Genomic DNA, 20,146 nt, shown 5'->3' with positions numbered 1-20,146 from the left:
AAGCTTTATAAGTCTTCCTGTCTAACCTTTTAGTAAACAAATCTGCCACTTGTTGAGTTTTAGGGATATATGACATACACACTTCTCCATACTCAATTTTCTCTCTACTAAAGTGTCTATCAATCTCAATATGTTTAGTTTTTTCATGTAGTACCGGATTGTGAGCCAATGAGATTGCTAACTTGTTGTCACAGTAGAGATTCATGGTTCCATTGATGTTCATTCGCAAGTCCTTCAGGATTAGTATAATCCACAGTATCTCATCTAATCCTTTAGATATGGCTCAGAATTTTACTTTTGTACTGGATCTAGCAACAACATTTTGCTTCTTACTCTTCCATGTAACAAAGTTTGCCGCCATATACACACAGTATCTTGTAGTGGATCTTCTATCATCCAAACATCCTGCCTAATCTAAGTCAGTATAGACTTCTACATTCAGTGTATCATGTTTTTTGTATAGGATGCCCTTTCTTCGGCATGACTTCAAATACCTTAGGATTCGATTCACAGTTTCCATACGTTATTTACCAGGACACTGCATGAACCTGCTCACATAACTTACAGCGAAAGCAATATCAAGGCTAGTATGTGATAGGTAAATTAATCTACCAACTAACCGCTGATATCTTCCCTTATCACTTCACCCCCTTCATTCACTCTTAGCTTGGAATTTGCTTCATTTTGAGTTCCTATTGGTCTACTTCCTTCCATACCAACCTCTTTTGATAGATCAAGAACATATTTCCTTTGGGTGATAAAAATATATCGTCTAGATCTAGCAACTTCTATTCCCAGAAAATACTTTAGATTTCCGAAGTCTTTGACCTCAAATTCTCGTGCCATCCTTAGTTTCAGATTCTCCATTTCTTTTTATCATTCCCTCTAACAATAATAACATCTACATACACAATCAGGACAACAATCTTGTTACCTGTAAAGTGATTGATGAATAAAGTATGATCACCTTGACTCTGCCTAAAACCCATTCCTCTCATGAACCTTGTTTTATCTCCCAAACCATGTTCTAGGTGACTGCTTTAGTACATAAAAGGATTTATAAAGGTGACACACTTTCCCCTTCACATCTTCTCATGTTAACCTAGTGGAAATTCCATGTAGACCTCTTTCTCAAGCTCTCCATGAAGAAATGCATTCTTAACATCATACTGTTTCAATTCCCAATCCAAATTTTCTACTAGACACGGTAGGGTTCTAACTGATTAATCTTAGGCACTAGAGAAAAAGTTTCAAAGTAATCAACACCTGGAGTTTGAGTATATCCTTTAGCTACTAGGCGTGTGCTTTGAACCTCTCAACACTTCCATCTGGTTTATACTTTATTGCAAATACCCACCTGCAACCAACTGCCATTTTTCCTCTTGGTAGTGTGCACAACTTCCACGTCTAACTCTTTTCTAATGCTCCCAACTCTTCAAATACTGCTTTCCACCAATTGTCCTGTTGAAGTGCCTCTTGTGACATTCTTTGGAATAGAAAGAATTGTTAGGCTGGTAGTGAAAGCTTTAAACACTGATCCAAGTCTATGATAGGATACATAATTTGATAGTGGGTGTTTAGTGCATGTTCGAACCCCCTTCCTAAAAGCTTTAGGCATATCAAGTTCACTATGTAAATCTAAAGTTGAGTTCGTACCTTCAGATATACTTTCCTCTATTGCATCCAAGGGATCTTATGAGGAATAAATGGGTTCAGTTGTGCCTGGTTCTTTGTATGGTATCGGTAGTGTCATTCTCCTTCTTTGGTATGTCAAAACTATGCTGTTTTTGGCAATTTAGAAGAGTCAGTTTGTTGCAGGCTGTCAGTGGGTTCAGGTTCAAGTCGGAAAGTGTCTAGTGGGAGAATGTCTCCAGGTGCATGTTCAGATTGCAGGAGATCGAGCCGCAAGTCAGGGTGGTCAGGCTGTTCAGACCACAGGTTAGGGTGTTCAAGCTGCAGGTTCAAGTTGTTCAGTCCACAGGTCAAGGTATTCAATGATAGTTTCATATTCCTGCATGTTAGTAGGCATAACAATTAGCATAGAAACTTGATCTAGACCTTGATTACGACTCCAGAACTGCTCAGGATTGACTTTATTCTCCCCTTGCTGAGCAGTAGGGAGGTAAAATGGAACCAACTCGTGGAAGGTGGCATCTAACTAATAAACAGCTTACGAGTCCGCGGACAATAACACATGTACCCTTTGTGAAACATCGAGTACCCAAGGAAAATACACTTTGTCACACAAGGTTCTAACTTACTAATATTGTCGGACACATTCTAAACAAAGGAAACACACACGAAAACAAGGTTCTAACTTACTAATATTGTCGGACACATTCTAAACAAAGGAAACACACACGAAAACATGTAGTGGGAGATCAGAATAGAACTGAACCGTGGGGTAAATAGCTTTGAGTTTGTATAGTGGAGATTCAAAGTCTAAAACTCTAAAAGGTATCCTGTTAATAAGAAAGGTAGCAATTAAAAGAGCATCACCACAAAAATTCTTAGGAACATTATGATTAAAGAGTAAGATGCGAGTGACATCTAGAAGGTGCCGGGTTTTTCTTTCTACCATACCATTCTGAGGAGGTGTGTGCACACAACATATGGTGAATAATGCCTTTTTCGGTAAAGAATGTTTTGAAGTCATTATTGACATATTCTCTACCTTGGTCACTATGAAGTATTCTGATTTTTGTGTCAGAGATTTTGGATCATGTTATAAAAAATAACAAATAGTGGAAAAAAAAAACCCTCAGATTTGTCACGCATCAAATACACCGACATGTGTCTAGTGTGCTCATCTATGAATGTTACAAACCAACGATGACCAAAGACAGAAGATATGCGACAAGGTCCCCACACATCTGAATGTATAACTGAAAAAGGAGTAGATGCTTTATTAGTACTTGGAAGGATAAGACACTCTTATGACGTTTAGCTAATTCACAAGTAAAACAATGAAACTGGGATACATCAAATGGCTTAAATAGGCTAGGAAACATTTTACTAAGAACAAGAAAAGATGGATGACCAAGTCTCATACGCCACAGCCAAGCTTCAGGAGGATTATGAGGATGTTGCATTCCATGAAAACTTATGGATCGTATCTGCTGTTGGTGCCCATTGTGCATCTTCACCAGGTACAATCCATTTTCTTTCTCACCCAAACCACTCTTCTGCATTGAAGTCAGATCATGAAGAAAACAACCAGATTCAGAAAAACACACTAAACAGTTAAGTTGCCTGCATAACTTTTGAACAGAGATTAGGTTTGCTGATAGTTGAGGCACAGACAGAACATTAGGTAATGTCAGTTTCCCTTTTCCTGCAACTACTAATGCTGAACCATCAGCAATTTCAACTTTATGGTTACCAAGGCTAGGTTTATATGAGATAAAAACATAGCTACTTCCTGTCATATGGTCTGAAGCACCTGAATCAACAATCCAAGCATCGCAGTTATTTGAAATAGTAGAGAGAGCATAGGAAGTTTTACCACCCCCTAAGGAGTTAGCATTCTCGGCACGGATTTCTAATAACTTCATTAGTTCTGCAAGCTGCTTGTTGGTAAAAGATGACTCAGTCTCTTCTTGTTGTTGAGCACCTTCAGCCATATGTGTTTTACTCACCTTTTTACCTTTATCTCTGTTAGCTCCACGTATTCCATGTATCTCCCAACAAGTGTCAATAGTATGCCTCCATTTATGGCATCGGTCACACCAAAGATTGTCCTTGTCTTATTACTTCCTCTTTTTTGAAGGCCTACAATCTCTGTTGACTGCCATAGCCAAAGATTCTCCGCTCCAATCCTTAGTCATGGGCTTTCTTCTGGTCTCTTCACTTCATACCATCGAGAAAGCTTCACTAAGGGAAGGAAAAGGAGTTCTACTAATCACAATGGAGCACACATTATCAAATTCAGATTGTAAACCAGCCAAGAATTTATACATCGTAACCTTCTCCATAAGGCAAGTAACTTTAATTGGCACATGAGTACTCTCAAGTTCTAAATTTTGATAATAATCCAATTCCATCCATAATCCCTTTAGAGTATTGAAATAGGAGTTAACATCGGAATCACCTTGTTTAGTGTCTCGGATCTAATTCTCCAACTCATACATTGAACCATTATTACCTCCACTTGAAAATTCCCCTTTCGCAAATGCCCATAGATCACTTGCCTTCTCCATGAATAGGTAGTTATGCCTAATGTTTGGCTGCATAGTGTTGATCAGCCAAGCAAACACCTGTGAGTTCTCATCTTCCCATCCCTCTACTGCAGCTTCATCTTCTTCTGGCTGCTTCTTAGAGCCATCTAGATATCCCAATTTTCTTTTCCCTCTGATGGTCATCTTGACTGATTGTGCCCAATTGACATACTTGGTGGAAGTCAGCTTCTCAAACACCATCGGGAGGTTGGATTGATCATGTTGGCTGTTGAATTCATAGCTGACACAAGATGTTTACTGTCAACAGACATGGTGATTTGTGAGGCTCTTGGTTGCAGGTGGGTAGGGACGTGCAGCAGCTAGGGTTTTGCTTGAGAAGGGGGTGGCGTCTGAATGTCTTTCTCAGCCTAAGAGGGTGGCAGCTGAACCTCGTGGCTGGACTTTCTGGGCCTGATAGGGTGGCAGCTGAACCTCTTTCTTGGCCTGAGTCTGTGTGCTCGAGAAGCTGATGGTAGCTAGGGTTTTCCTAGGGATGGGATGCTAGGGTGCTAAGAATCTTAGGCTCTGATACCAAGTAGAAAACTAATGAATGACTTTTTTGTATTATGTTGTGTGTAATGCCATTACATACTGCTGCTTTTATACATAAAGTCAGGTGCCTGTAAATAGATAGAAATCAACTCACACTCTATACAATTAATTCTAGGAAATTATAGCTAATAAGGCAAATCTAATTTAGGACACACTAATTATGATTCTCAGCACACTCTATATTTAGAGTTGCCAATAATGGTAGCTTTCCATATGCGGCAGATTTTCAACAAAACTAAACAAACTAAAATGCATGCTCATAGGATAGAGTAGTCTAAGAAAAACTACCGAGTGGCAGAGAAAATGTCATCAAATTTCTTTTTTAATGTGGAAGGATCTTGCAACGGCCAGTTAGCATCATCTTGGTGTGCAAATATAACATTTTCAAGAATAGCCTTTGAAACACCCATTAGCGCAGGGATTTCCCTATCCATGTCAGCGCATCTATAGCTGAGGCAAACTTTCTGCAGTGCAGCAAAACAAAAAAATTAAAAAAAAAAAGCAAATGATGAAGTAGATGTCCAATCAACATGCTGCATAAAAAATTATTACTTTAGCAAGGCGCCTATTTCTGGAAGTAGAGATTAAACAAAATAATTCCCCTTGTATTATTTAAATGAGCATACAAGCATAAAACTACTATGAACGACAAATTTTGGATTAAATAATGTAATAAAAAATTCACGTAGTTTTAAAAAACGATGGTGATTCCATAACAGTGATGGTCAGGGTGTTGCAGTAGTGATGTTACATAACCCATACTCGCACAGTCGATGTTAGGAGGGTGTAGTGGGTACCACATTCATGAATATATTTATCAAATTGGCAAACTTGCCAAAAGCACATACATTTACATGTTTTGACTCCAAAATATTATATACTAATGCCGTATATGATTTTTACTAAAATTTTAAATCAGGTGGCAGATAACATCTACTAAACATATAGACTGCTATTTGGTTTTTTGTCGCTAAAGAGAAGAAAGCCTGGTGGCTGTTATTGTTCATATTTTATTGAGTATAAATCTAATCTAAACTAAGAAATCATAAATGCTAGAACATATGCATATTTCATAATTTATAGCATAACCATATAAATGTGTAAACTTTTAATCAACAAATAAGCAAGATATATGGAACAAAGACGACAGGCTACCTACCTTCAAATTCAAGTTTTAATTTTGATTTTTTTAAGCACAGGAAGGGTGAAGATGTATCTTATAGATATAATTTCTTAAAATGAAAGGAAAAACTTCTAAATATGATTTTCACACTACCAAATAACTGACAATCTGTTGGTATAAATCTTAGTTTTAATTTTGAGTTTAATTCTTGATTCCTCGATGGTAAATATTTCATGTTTTAAAAGCTTCAAATGCTCTCAAGAAGTACAAAAATGGTGTAAAACTGTTTTATACAATACAAAACAAGTCTAGGGGCATAACCCTGTAATAAACTATAACAGCATGTAATGGACCACAAATATCTCAACATTATCACATTGGACCATAGCGGATTATGTGATGTGAATTAGGGCTCTCCCATAATGTTCCAAGAATTTCTGTCAAAATTTATGCTTTTCACCACCACAAATTCAAATTGGTGATCAGTTTCTATCTAACAAAATTTCTGTCAAAATTTCCAAGAATCATCCAAATTTTGTCAAAATCTCAAAATTTCAACGAAACTCTTGAAAACAAAATCGACCTTGCAATAAAATTTCCTTGAATTTGAAATTTGTGAGTCAAAACCCAAATTGAAATTTCTCTCTTAATATTTTTCTTCTTTATTAAAAATAAATCAAACATAAAAAAATAAGTGCAAAACCCAAATCAACAAGGGTAGTTTTAGAATATATAAGAAAAAATATGAATTACTCAACAGTTACTTTACTTAAATTATACTTTAAAACCCACTTTGAATTACTTCAAGAACAATCCCATTTTATATGAAGGCTGAAAATTGTGAAAATATGTCTTGGATTATTTTTCTTTTCTCTTCAGATTTTAATTGTTCCACATCAAAAAAATATATACATGCATAATGTTGAACCACACAAATAAATTTTTGAATATTAAAGCACACAAATTGCCACAAAAAGTGATAATTAGAAATTTTGATTTCAGTTATTATCACTGTCGAGATTTTGATTAAATGAATGACCTAACTTGAAGATAGGTCTCTTCCTCTATTTATAATTCAAATCAAATACATTCTAATGACAATAATACCCCTACTAACTCTCACTAATTAACATACTAAAACACTTATAATAATACTAAAAGACATAAATAACCTCTAACGCCCCCCTCAAGCTAAAGCATAAATGTAATATGCTCCTAGCTTGCTACAAATAAATTTAACACCAGCACCCCCTAAAACATTGATAAACAAATCAGTGAGCTGCATATCAAACTTCACATTAGCGGTAGTAATGAGCTCTTGCACAAGTTTCTCCCAAAGTGGCAATCAACTTCAATTTGTTTTGTCTGCTCATAAAAGACCGAGTTGCAGGCAATATGAAAAGCAACTTGATCATCAGACATCAACTTCATAGGCTTGTGCACTGGGTACGACCTTTTTTTAAATTCATAGGCTGAGAATGTGAAAAACTCAACTCTTCCAACATGTTCTTCAACCAAACAAGTTCACAAGTAGTGTGAGCCATAGCCCTATATTCTAATTCAATACTTAACCTGGCGTTTCTTACTCTTCCAAGAAACCAAATTACCACCAACCAAGATACAATTTCCGATTGTGGATCTCCGGTTGAAAAGCAATCTAGCCCAATCTGCATCTGTGTATCCATGAATATAAGTGAAACCCTGATCACGATATAAAAGATCTCTCCCAGATGCACCTTTGAGATATCTCAAGATGCAAATTGTTGTGTCCGAATGACTTGTTCTCGAAGAATTTAGAAATTGACTCACAAGACTTATTGCAAAAGATATATCTAGCCGAGTGATGAGTTAATTCAACTTTCCAACAAGTCTCCGATATTGTCTAGGATTAGGCAGCAAATCACCCTTATCTAACACTAACTTGCTATTAGGATCCATGGGTGTATCAACCGATTTAGATCCCAACAATCTAGTTTCATCCAACAAATCAAGAACGTACTTCCACTCTGACAAAATAGTTCCAATATGAGATCCAGATAGTTGATACCCAAAAAGTATTTCATCGGTCCCAAATCTTAGGTTTGAAACTTAGCTTGTAGAACAAGTTTGGGACTCTGAATACCTTTATCATCATCACCTCTAATAACAATATTACCCAATGAAGTATGATGATAAAACAAAGAATGATCCACTGCACACCATCTAAAAACCGAACTCAAGTACTACAGCACTAAAACGACCAAACCATGCTCTAGGAAACTATTTTAAACCATATAGTGCCTTCTTGAACCAACACACTAAGCCAACCCCCCCTAAGCAACAAACACTAGTGGTTGCTCCATATAGACCTCCTCCTCAAGATCACCATGCAAGAAGGCATTCTTTGCATCTAACTGATATAGAGGCCAATGACAAACAGTAGCCGAGGAGATGAATAGGCGTACTGATGTAAGTCTGGCAACTAGAAAAAAGGTGTCAAAATAATCCAAACCATACACCGGCGTATACCCCTTAGCAACTAGACAAGCCTTTGAACAAGCCACAAAACCATCACTGTTGACTTTCATAGTATATGTCTAGTGACAACCAACCACAGACTCGTCATGAGGAAGAGATACCAAGTCCCAAGTGCCATTGTCCTGTAAAGCATTCTTTTCTTCCACTATAGAATCCCTCCACCCAGAGAATAGTAGTCAGAGGTGCAAGGCAAGCCGAGGTGCACAGGGTATTTGAAGCCAAGGCGCGAGGAGAGATGCACAACTATTAAAATGCTGTAAAATGCCTATTTGGGGTAATTGATATATGAACATATGAATATCTAGTAATATTAGAATTTAAAATGCCAAAACATTCAATAGCAAAATTGGAAATTTAATGAAATTGCAAAGGCCAAAAGCATCAACAATTCAACATAGTTCAACATCAAAATAAAAGAGTACAATAAAAGATTTCAAAGTATAAAATCTAAAAATCCTCCTCAATCATCAGTCATCACTCATCATCAACTAAGTTTGCCAAGATATCATCATCGTCCTCTTCATCATCAAAATTGTTTTCTCCAACATCTTTTTCCTCTTCTGTCTCCTCTACGCTATCCACTTGGATTTCATCCTCATCTACAAGTTCCAACATTGCGGTCCAACCCCTAGCACTAGTTGCACTGCTAGATTAAGCTCTTCCTCTAGACGATCGTGACATATTTGCACTTATCCTTGATCTAGTGTGATGCAGGGGGCTATTTAGTCCAACAGCTCTAGCAAAAGAATCCCAAGTCAAAATATCATCTTCAAACACAAGTTCATCATCGGAATCGGAATCGCCATCCATCCTACCAATCAACAACTCATTACCATCATCAATGTCTTTTAGGAGGATGGGATCAATGGTGTCACGCTTGTCATATCAACGCCTTAGAGTTCGATTATATTTCACAAATACCAAATCATTCAAGCATTGTTGGGATAGCCTATTTCTCCTTTTGCTATAAAGCTCGAAAAGGTTTAAAGTAATATGGTAAATAATGATTCTAAAAAGCAATAGACTGGTAGTTCATATTCTTTAATAATTAATCCACGATATACTAATGACTTGCAAGTTGGAATATGCTCCAATTTCTTTCGCAGCCAGTAGTACTACACGCAAAGCTAAGAATTTTCACAACAAACTTTTGCAAGTTTGGAGTTGATGATCCAAATGACATCCATCAGTGCGCTGTTATAAAATAATTTTTAAATGAATACCTACTAGGTAAATAGCAAAATTAATTTTAAAAAGAAAGAGGTAGTAAAAATGCCACTTTACCCGGTGCTTTTATCTTCGTTTGTCTCACTATGAAATTAATTCCAAAGACGCCACTAGCGCAATTGTATTTTGCCAACTCATGTACAACTTTATCTTGCATTTCAAGGGTTGGCAGTAACCTTGCAATACATTTGTACAAACCCGCCATAATTTCTTCATCTTGCAAAATGTTGGGGTTTGAATAGAAAAATTCCAGACTCAAGTAGTGTGCAGCTACATGCAACAGTTGATGGAGTTGGCATCCCCACCTCGTATCAATAATTTCAAATGCCTTATTGAATTTATCCTCTCTCTCACCGAAAGCCTTAGCTATGGCTTCCTTAGCCCTATCTATTGGTTCATAAATGTATCCCATTGCAGGTTTTTTTTCCTCATCAACCAAACGGAGTACACAAACAAGTGGGCCTGTCAACTTAAGAGCATAGACGATGGTGTACTCCAAAAGGTAGGCATCAAAACAATACAAAAATGCTCTTTTGCCAACTGCCTCCTTTGCCCATTTAGTAATATTCCAATCTTCAGAAGTAAACATTTTCCTCAAGTTGTTCTTTTGAAGGTGGATTGAACGAAGGGTGATGAAGACAATTGCAAATCTTGTAACTGCAAGCCTTAGTAACTCCTTTCCTCCAGTGAACTGTCTCATCAAGTTCACCACACCAACACGCTTATAAATATAACCATTCAAAAACATTTCCCGTTTCACAATTGTATGAATTGAAGGCATCTTCCCAATATCCTCCAATATTAAATCGAGGCAATGGGCAGCACATAGTGTCCAATATAAATGTGGCCTCTTTGCTTCCAACAATCTCCCTACTGCAACTACTTGAATCACATTTGATTCTCCAATTTCCTCTACCATCTTATTAAGCAATTTGTACATTCTATCTGCATTCTTGGCAGGATTAGAAGCATCAATAGACTTGATGAACACTAATCCCTTTGGAAATTCACTAAGAAGTTTATTATGTCCTTATTAGCAACCGAATATCTCCAACCATCAAACATAATCGAGCAGCCATATTTTGCCCATTGCTCCTTATGGACCTTCAACAACTCTTTCATTTGACTAACTTTCTGCTTTAGGAAAGGAACTCTCACTTCATGATAGCTAAGTGGCTTTATTTCAGGACCATATTGCCCAATCGATTCAAGTGCCACTGCAAAGCTGCTCAAACATACAACATTAAATGGTATTCCAGCATCATACATCCACCTAGCAAAATCTGTCATTGCCTTTTTTCTTAATTCTTTCTTGCACGCCTCATTTATTGATGTTTGCTTCATCTTCCTTCTCTAAGAAGAAGAGCCCACTGCTGGTTCCAAATGTCGAAGACAAACTCACGCTACTAGTTTGAACGCTCATAGACAAACTCGCAAAGCCTCCAGTGGGTTTGAAATGTGGAAGACGAACTCGCGAAGGGTCGTGCTTGTTCAAAATGTTGAATACAAACTCACGATGTTAGTTTGAAGGCTTGAAGAAAAGCTCGCAAAGGTTCCTGCTAGTTGGATGAACTCATGTTGCTGGTTCGAAGGCTCGCAAAGGCTCCTACTAGTTCGAAATGTGCACAACGAACTCGCGAAGGGTCGTGGGGCTTGGAAGGGTCCAAGAGGGCTAGGGCTCCTATTGGTTCGAGTCGAATGAGGGCTAGGGCTCTGGCCTCTGGCTATTTCTTTATTTAACAGGCTCAAAAATTTTAAGGCATGCCTCACGTCCCCTGACACCCCTCTGCGCCTCACTGCAACTCTTGCAGGTCGCCTCGCCTTGCATGGGATAAGGTGCTGGCCTCCTCGCCTCTTTGTGCCTCGTGCCTCAAGCGCGCCTTTTACAACTATGACCCAGAATGGGCTAAGCCTTTCGAAACAAATTTACGAAGGGCAATAAATGATAGGGCAGCAACAAAACAATTATAGAAGGGTGATAAGAAGTCATAAAAAACATAGTTGGAAATGGGAGGTTAAGTACATGTGTGCTTACCTTTCCACACAGCAATGGGAGGATCAACATCATGGGAAATATGACCATTAGACGAGCAAACCAAAGGCATGGTAGTAGAAGCTCGAGGGGACTCTCTTCCTTGGAGCCGCCGTTGTAAACATAGTTGTTAAAAGCGAGGCAACCTGCAAGAGTCGCAATGAGGCGCAATGAGGCGTAGAGGGGCGTCAGGCGACGTGAGGCACGTCTTGAAATTTTTGAGCCTGTTAAATAAAGAAATAGCCAGAGACCAAAGCCCTAACCCTCATTCGACTCGAACCAACAGGAGCCTTCACGAGGCGAGGAGGCCAGCGCCTCATCCCACGCAAGGCGAGGCGACCTGCAAGAGTCGCAGTGAGGTGCGATGAGGCGCAGGGGGCATCAGGCGACGGGAGGCGTGCCTGGAAATTTTTTAGTGTAAAATAAAGAAATAGCCAAAGACCGAAGCCCTAGCCCTCATTCAACTCAAACCAACAGGAGCCTTCGTGAGTTCGTCTAAGAGCCTTCAAACTAGCAGCGTGAGTTCGTCTTCGTGAGTGAGTTCATACATTTCGAGCCAGCAGCAAGCCTTTGAACCTGCTGCCTTCCGCCTGCTGCCTGCAAGTTTATAACTAATACATAATACTTTGTTTACTGAATTTAGCTATTTTTTGTAAGTTGTTTGAAAATGCATCATACAAACTATACATTTTTCTAAAATATATAATACATTGTTTTTGCAGTTAGGATACCAAGTCTTAAATCTTAAATGGATTCTGGAAGTGGAAATTGTACCTTTGTAATGAAATATCCTGCATGGAAGTATGCACATTTGGCTGATAACAAAAATAAAAATAATTTGACTTGCAATTTTTGTGGCAGAGTCACAAGGGGAGGAATATTTTGAGCAAAACAACATATTGTTGGAGGATTTCGAAATGTAAAAGAATGCTCTAAGTGCCTTGCTCATGTATGTGAGGATATTAAGGAGCATATGTTGAAGAAAGACATAGAAAAAGAGGAAAATGAGTTATTGCCCAACTTTGATGACATAGATCATTATGGTGAAGATGAAAAAGATGAAGTTCATGAAATTGACACTCATGGCAAGAGAGTGCTTACTGATGGAAGTAGAAGCCGAAGTCAAAGTTCATACCAATCCAACTTGAAGAAATCAAAACAGAAGGGACCTATAGACTTGTTTTTTACTTCTGATCCAAAGAAAGCGATTCAAGCTAGGAAAGAAGGGAAGATGAAGCAAACATCAATAAATGAGGCATGCAAGAAAGAATTAAGAAAAAAGGCAATGGCAGATTTAGCCAGGTGGATGTATGATGCTGGAATACCATTTAATGTTGTACGTTTGAGCAGCTTTGCAGTGGCACTTGAATCGATTGGGCAATATAGTCCTGAAATAAAGCCACTTAGCTATCATGAAGTGAGAGTTCCTTTCCTAAAGCAGGAAGTTAGTTGAATGAAAGAGTTGTTGAAAGGAAGAATGAGCAAAAATATTGCAACAAGTCATTAGTATTTATCCTATTAAGTACAACCGACCAAAGAAAAGCTTTGATTTTAGGGGGGATTTTGACCTCCCAAATAACTTTGTAGAGTGGAAAGGAGAAATTGGTACCAACCAAGAATTCATAGAAAGTTTTATAAGAATAAACACCCAAATCCAATAACCAAGATCGACTATCATTTTAGGAAGAAACCCTACAATTATTCAACATAACCAACAAAGAAGATAACTCAATAGTCACTGTCATTCAAGGCTCTCTTAAAGTGAAAATCTCAAGAAGGCAAAACACCTTCGGGGTCTACACTAAAAGAAGAAATGAAATCATTTTTCCTTGAGATCAAGCGAAATGGCGAGGGAAAAAGGTGGACAATACAACATTCCCCATCCAAAGGTCTCTCCAAAAAATTACAGCCCTTACCCAAAACAAATTTGGTATGGCGGAATAAAGAGAGGGTAAATTTGGGAAATAGCTTTCCACGAGCTTTCCGGAGAACATGTGGAACCCAAATTAGGATCCCACCCATTCCCATCAAGTTCAAATTTACTTTTGATAACTTTATGCCACAAGGAAGAAACTTCTAGAGGGAACAGCCAAAGCCATTTAGCCAAAAGAATCGTGTTCTTAGGCACCAAATTTCCAAGACCCCACCCTCCCTCTTAGCCATACAAACCACTTCCCAACTGATCCCTAAAACCCCCTACCCTAGACCAAAGAGAACCTCTAATAATTATCTCAAACTAACTAGCAACTCCCTTTGGAATTTTAAAGATAGAAAGGAAATACAATGGAATACTAGAAAGACAAGCCTGAATTGGAGTAATCCTTCCTCCCAAAGAAAAAATGGCTCCCTTCCACCCATCTAAACACTTGGACACTCTCTCCACCACCACATCCCAAAAACTAGTTGATCTAGGATTACCCCCCAAAGGAAGCCCAAGATAGGACAACAACCGCCCCAATGAAGCACACCCAACTTCCAAGGCTAATTCCCTAGCACTCTCTGCAAGCACATTAATAGCCACAATACCACTCTTTCCCATATTAGTCTTAAGCTCCGAGACCCTTTCAAAAATTTGAAGAAGCCCCAATATATTTAGGAAAAAGGCTTATGATCCTCCAAGAAAAAGATAATATCATCCGCAAATTGAAGCTGTGACACCATGATCTCTTCCCCACCCACTTCTAGATCGTTCACAAAGAATCCAAATGTCCAAACATTTTGCTTATTAGAAGAGTGACATGCTCCAATATAGTTAGCAAAGAAGAGAGCTCTTCTACCACCCTATCATTTAGATTTCTTTGAAAATGAAAATCCCAAAAACATGTATTACCACTAGAGATCAAAAGGGAACAAATGATAGCATCGTGAAACACGGAAAGACGATAAAAACGGGGAAAAATAATAGATAAAGCTGAATCCCTCAAGCAAATATCCTCCTAAAAGTGAATATGAGACTAGGGGTGAGCAAAATTCGGTGAAAACCGAATTAACCGAATTAACCGGCCGAAATTGGTCGGTTCGGTTCGGGTAAAAATCCCGGTTCGGTCGGTTCGGTTATAATTCTACAAAATTTCGGTTAATCGGTTTCGGTTCGGTTAAGGGTAAAAAAAATTTCGGTTAACCAAATTAACTGAATTACTAATTAATTAGATTTTAAATATAATTTATGAATATAAATTTTGCTTATGTAAGTGCATTAAGGAGTTTAATTAACCTATTTGGATTCTTTGTTCTATGGTAAAATATTATTTTCATTAATAAAATTAATAAATAAGGTATTTAATTAAGTTGGATTTGGTTTTAAAAAAAATTTATAATTGTATTATATTTCTAACAATTAATTTTAAATGATTTCGATTAAAATCGGTTAACCGAATTACCTGAATGGGCAATTCGGTCAGGGTCGGTTCGGTTTCTTTCGTCAATTCGGTCGGTTCGGTTAATGGTTTATATTAACCGAATTTTTTGGTTAATTCGGTTAATTACCCAAATTTAACCGAACCAACCGTTTGCTCACCCCTATATGAGACCCCTCGCCCAATTTATATTCAGTGCAAGGAAAGAATAAAAGGTTAAATTGTGAAATAAAACCTCCAAGGACTCTTAAAGGAACAATCTCATACCCAAGTTAGCATATCAATCATTAACTTGCATGCCAAATTCTTGTTTGATAACCCTGTGTCGACAAGGAGTTCACCTTTAAGGAAAATCGCCATAACCATTTACCAACAAATACATATTTTAGGCATCAACTTTCCAAGACTCGAGCAAACCTCCACCTTAGTCCAACAAACCACCTTCCAACGAAACAAATGATCCCTCTTTTCTCTTACCCATAACCAAAAAAAATCCCTCATAATTTTCTCAATCTTATTAACTACTCCAGCAAAAACTCTAAACAAAGATAATAGAACAAAGGGAGAGTAGAGAGACACACTAGAATGAGAGTGATTACATGCACCTAAAGAGAATAAAACACCTTTCCACCCATTGAATCCCCTAGACGCTTTAGTTACGACAAGATCCAAAAGTCTAAAGATCTAGGATAACCCCTCAAGGAGCTCCTAAATACACTATGGGCCACTCTTAAGACCCCACACCCCGCTAACAAGTAAGAAGACAACTCTAGAACCCCAATCAAAACTAAGATTAATAACCCAATCCAAATTAATTCTTAGCCCAAAAACCCACTCAAATTTTTGAATAATAAAAAGGACATTTTCAAAAAAGACTCTAAGTGATCATCAAAAAAGATATATGCATCATTCACAAACTGTAAATGAGACACAACCTCCCCCTCGTTCCTGTCCCAATACCTTTCACAAACCCCCTATCCACTGCCCTTTTACTAACCTACTCAAAGCATCTACCGTAAGAAAAAATATGAAAGGAGATGGCAGATCTCCTTTGCTAACACCTCTCAAAGGCCTACCACAAATCAAGTTGAAAGATGCATTAGAAACATACCCCTTCATCCAAGACCACCACCCCTCACCAACACCCTTCTTGATAAGGACCTCATCAAGAAAATTCTAACTGACGTGATCATTGCTTTTATAAAATCCAGCTTAATGTTAATCCCTGCCAGTTTTATATAACAAACATCCTCCACCACTTATCTACTAGATAGCATCTAAATTGGTCTCAAACTCATCCTATACGCAAGAACCTTAGCAATAATCTTATAAACATTGGCTAAGCTAATAGGAGGAAAATCCGAAACCTTAATAGAATGACCCAAAGTTTGGTTCGCGGATTGTCTATTTGTAGGAATAGATTAGCTATGATAGGTTAGTTACATTTAGTTATACAAAATATTATGTTGATACCATAAAACAAATAACAATGTGAAACTTTTGAGTCTCTAAAAAGGAATACATAAGGAATAATCATTCTCAAATTTCACCACGGGAATGTATATTCTTTTCTTATTACATGTTGAATCAAATAATAAAGAACACATAATGAATAGCTATTACCTACATCCCAACACTATATTCCATCTTATTCCAAGGAATAGTTATTCCATGAACCAAACTAGCCGCGATTCTTCTTAGGGACCTAAATGTAGAATTAATAGTTTTCCTCATATCCCCATTTTTTAAAACCTCTTCAAAATTCTTCAGCAAATTCACTCTTACGACATCCCAACAATCCTGAAAATTGCTGCAATGTTACATCCATCCGGACAAGGAGCTTTGTCTCTCTCCAAATCAACATGACTAATCTCAGTTCCTCCTCCTCCTCAAAGGGCCTTTCCAACCAAGACATTGGAGCACTAGAGATGGGGCTCCAATCCCAAACCTAAATCATAGGGCAAAACCAAAACTAAAAACTCACACACAAGGGCAAATGTGTACATGCATGTATGCCAGAAAATTAGCTTCCAACAAAAACAATGTAAAAAAGTCAAGTCTTTATGCACTGGGCAACCCAACTGAACCCAATGTATAAATTTCAACATATCCTAACACAAACCACAAAAATGAGAGGTTGCCTATTTGTCTGCCTTCCACCTTCAAGAAACAATTTCATGCCACAAAATACAATACATTAGCGCTTCAAGATGAGCTTAAAATTTTAAAGCTTTGGTAGTGCAAAAATATATATTTATATATATATTACTTATCAGAAAAAATCCATTTCTAGGGAATTCAAAAAAATATTTGCTTTTACTGCATATTTGGCTTTCATGACACTAAAATTCAAGTTTAAAATCACTGCTGTAAAGCAAACAAACTGGAAAAAAAAAATCTGAATTGAGGCGTCCGTTTGTCTCTAGAGACCCAATTTCACTAAAACCAAATGGAATATAATTTTTTACCATGGCAACGACAGCATTAAAAACAAACAACGTCAAATTAACACAGTGTACCCTAATAAATAAGCCACGTACACAAAACACCAAAACAAGATAAAAATAAAAAGTTGTTGGTAATGCTACCTCTCCTGTATGAGGATTAATCGTCTGAAGCACACTCTCAATAGCCTTGTACTCCATCTTCGATGCCTTCTGCGTAAGCTGAAATGACCTAATACACACCACATCCTTACCCGCCGCAGTCTTGAATCGAAGCTTTATCTGTCCCTTCGTCTCCGTCTCCCCTGCAACCTAGACACACGTGCAAACATCCAATCACCCCAAGTCGAAGCCAGAGAGAGAGAGAGAGAGAGAGGGAACAGACCTTGGGGTCATGGATGAAGCTGTGGCCAGACCTTGCGTTCGGAGGCAACTCCCCGGTGCAGGAAAGCTTCAAGCACTCGATAATTGTCTGCAAAAATGATACAAACGCAGAGAATAAGAGAGATCATTAATGAGCAAAGCATTTGAGTACTTATCATTTAGAGAGAGAGAGAGAGAGGTGGGATAGGAGGGGATATACAGTTTTGCCAGCGCCGTTGGGGCCAACGATTAGGGTTAACGGCCTGAAGAAGGTAATGACGTGCTTGTTCTCCGGATCGAAGCTCCGGATGCCTTTTATTAGCATCTTGTCCACTGTGCTCATCTTGTAGCTGTTCTTTTAACTATTATTCGGACCCACCCCGAATTCTGAAATGGAGACGGCGATGGTGACGACGTCGACGATGATGATGATGGAATGACAGTAGACAGGTTCAGTCTGAGTGAGCGGAGTCCTCCATAGGTATCGTTCTCTTTGCTGTGGAGCTGGAATAGTTGGGCGGGAGTGGGAGGAAATAGAGTGAAGGTTGCGCCTGTCTGGCCTCTCGATTTTCCTGAAGAAGACTAGTGACCCACCACGCGCAATGCATTCTTCTAACTTCTAACTAATATGTAAGCAGTTAATCATTTTCAAATTTTAACAGTCAAACTTAAATGTTGATGTGTTGATAAAACTGATAAAATCAAAGAATAATAAATTTAGAAACTAATTTTTAAAAAAATAGTATGGTCTAAGAAACTACAGAAAAGAGATTCATCCCAAGATATTATTAATTTCTATTTAAAATAAATTAATTTTAAAAAATATTAATATTAAAATTTGAATTTATAATATATATAAATTTTAATATGAAAAATAATTTTTGATTGCAAAACTTGGCATGATTGAGTAGTCTCGCAGTTCTTTTGATAATTTATCATTGGGTTAAAGTACAATTTGAATTTTGAGCAATGTGTAATATTGTATCTCATTAAATACTTTTTTAGATATATTATTTTTAAAATATTAAATTTTAAATATAAATAATTTGAAATTAATAATATAAAAGTTATTATTTTGTATGCCTTTCTTTCTACCTTGGGATTACAAAATTCAATTGGGTTCTATAAAGTTTTTAAAATTATATTTTAAATATTTTAAAACTTTTGTAATACTAGTAGAATGTAAAATTTTTTAATAACCTAAACATTCCATTGCTCAATTCAATTTGACTAACTTATTTATAAATAAACTAATAAACGTTTGATTTTATTATAATATCAACTAATTAATCATCGAATGTGATAAGGAGACCCTAGGTTTATCGTAGGAAATTTGAAATTATAGAAATAAAAAGAAAAAATAGGGTTGATCATCTCAAGGGGATCTAAGATCTTCCAAATTAGCCAAAGGCTTTGAATTATGTTATTAGTTTGATGAAAGGTCTAATGAATTTACACACACACACACACACATATATATATATAAGGTGTTGAACCATTCTCATGTTAAGAATGTAAAAAATCTCAATCCAAGTCTGTATCTTTGATGGACTCAATCCTAATTGACTTGAGAATCCTAACACATTAACCCCCATTTGGTTTGCGGAATGAGTATAAAGTTAGAATGAAATCAATATTGGAATAGAAGCGAGACTAAAATGGAATCAATATCGGAATATCATTACTATGTTTGGCTACTTACCAAAATGATCATGGGAATGAAATGAAAGATATGATCATTTCTAAAAATACTCTTTTAAATTCATATTTTTTTTATTTTGATTACTGCTATGTTTGGCTACTTACCAAAATGATCATAAGAATTAAACGAAAGATATGATAATTTCTAAAAATACTCTTTTAAATTCATATTTTTTTATTTTGATTACTGCATTTCATATTTTAATTTATTTTTTAAATAAATAAATTTATTTACTTTAAATTTTGTTTTTAAATACAATTAAAAAAAAACTACTTTTTATTGAAGAAGACGGTGGAACTTTAGTCATCTATGAGCTTTAGTGATGAGGATGGATTGACCATATAATGGAGACGGGGACAAGATGGGTGACGGGTGATGGCTCGCCACAATACTAGAATTGGGAGGGGGGCAAGATAACTTGATGGGTACGGGTTTGGAGGAGGGAGAGGGGGAGGAGATGGGAGGATGTTATGGGAAATGAATTTGATTTCATGGAATGAGAAACAATTCTAGCCCATTTAGGGAGAAACCATAATTCCCCAAATGATTGAATTAGTATTCTAGGCAAAATATAATTCTGTTCTTGATTCGGCAAACCAAATGCAGGAATATG

At 37.1% G+C, this 20,146-nt stretch overlaps 1 protein-coding gene across 1 annotated transcript in view; it reads right to left on the bottom strand.

Annotated features, from left to right (window-relative positions):
* Positions 1 to 18,438, bottom strand: part of LOC131152179 (DNA repair protein RAD50) — a 105,812-nt gene extending 87,374 nt beyond the window's left edge. Inside the window, exons 1-4 of the mRNA XM_058103894.1 lie at positions 18,052 to 18,438; positions 17,854 to 17,940; positions 17,613 to 17,780; positions 5,058 to 5,233 (exon numbers count right to left, since the gene is read on the bottom strand). Of these exons, the coding sequence (XP_057959877.1) occupies positions 5,058 to 5,233; positions 17,613 to 17,780; positions 17,854 to 17,940; positions 18,052 to 18,174 (554 nt within the window). The 5' untranslated portion in view covers positions 18,175 to 18,438. The remainder of the gene's footprint in view (positions 1 to 5,057; positions 5,234 to 17,612; positions 17,781 to 17,853; positions 17,941 to 18,051) is intronic.
* Between the last annotated feature and the right edge of the window lie 1,708 nt (positions 18,439 to 20,146).

Source organism: Malania oleifera, chromosome 3 (assembly GCF_029873635.1).
Source record: "Malania oleifera isolate guangnan ecotype guangnan chromosome 3, ASM2987363v1, whole genome shotgun sequence".
Classification (NCBI taxonomy): Eukaryota; Viridiplantae; Streptophyta; class Magnoliopsida; order Santalales; family Ximeniaceae; genus Malania; species Malania oleifera.
The sequence above is the reverse complement of the archived record's forward strand: the minus strand, read 5'-3'. Positions and strand labels throughout refer to the sequence as shown.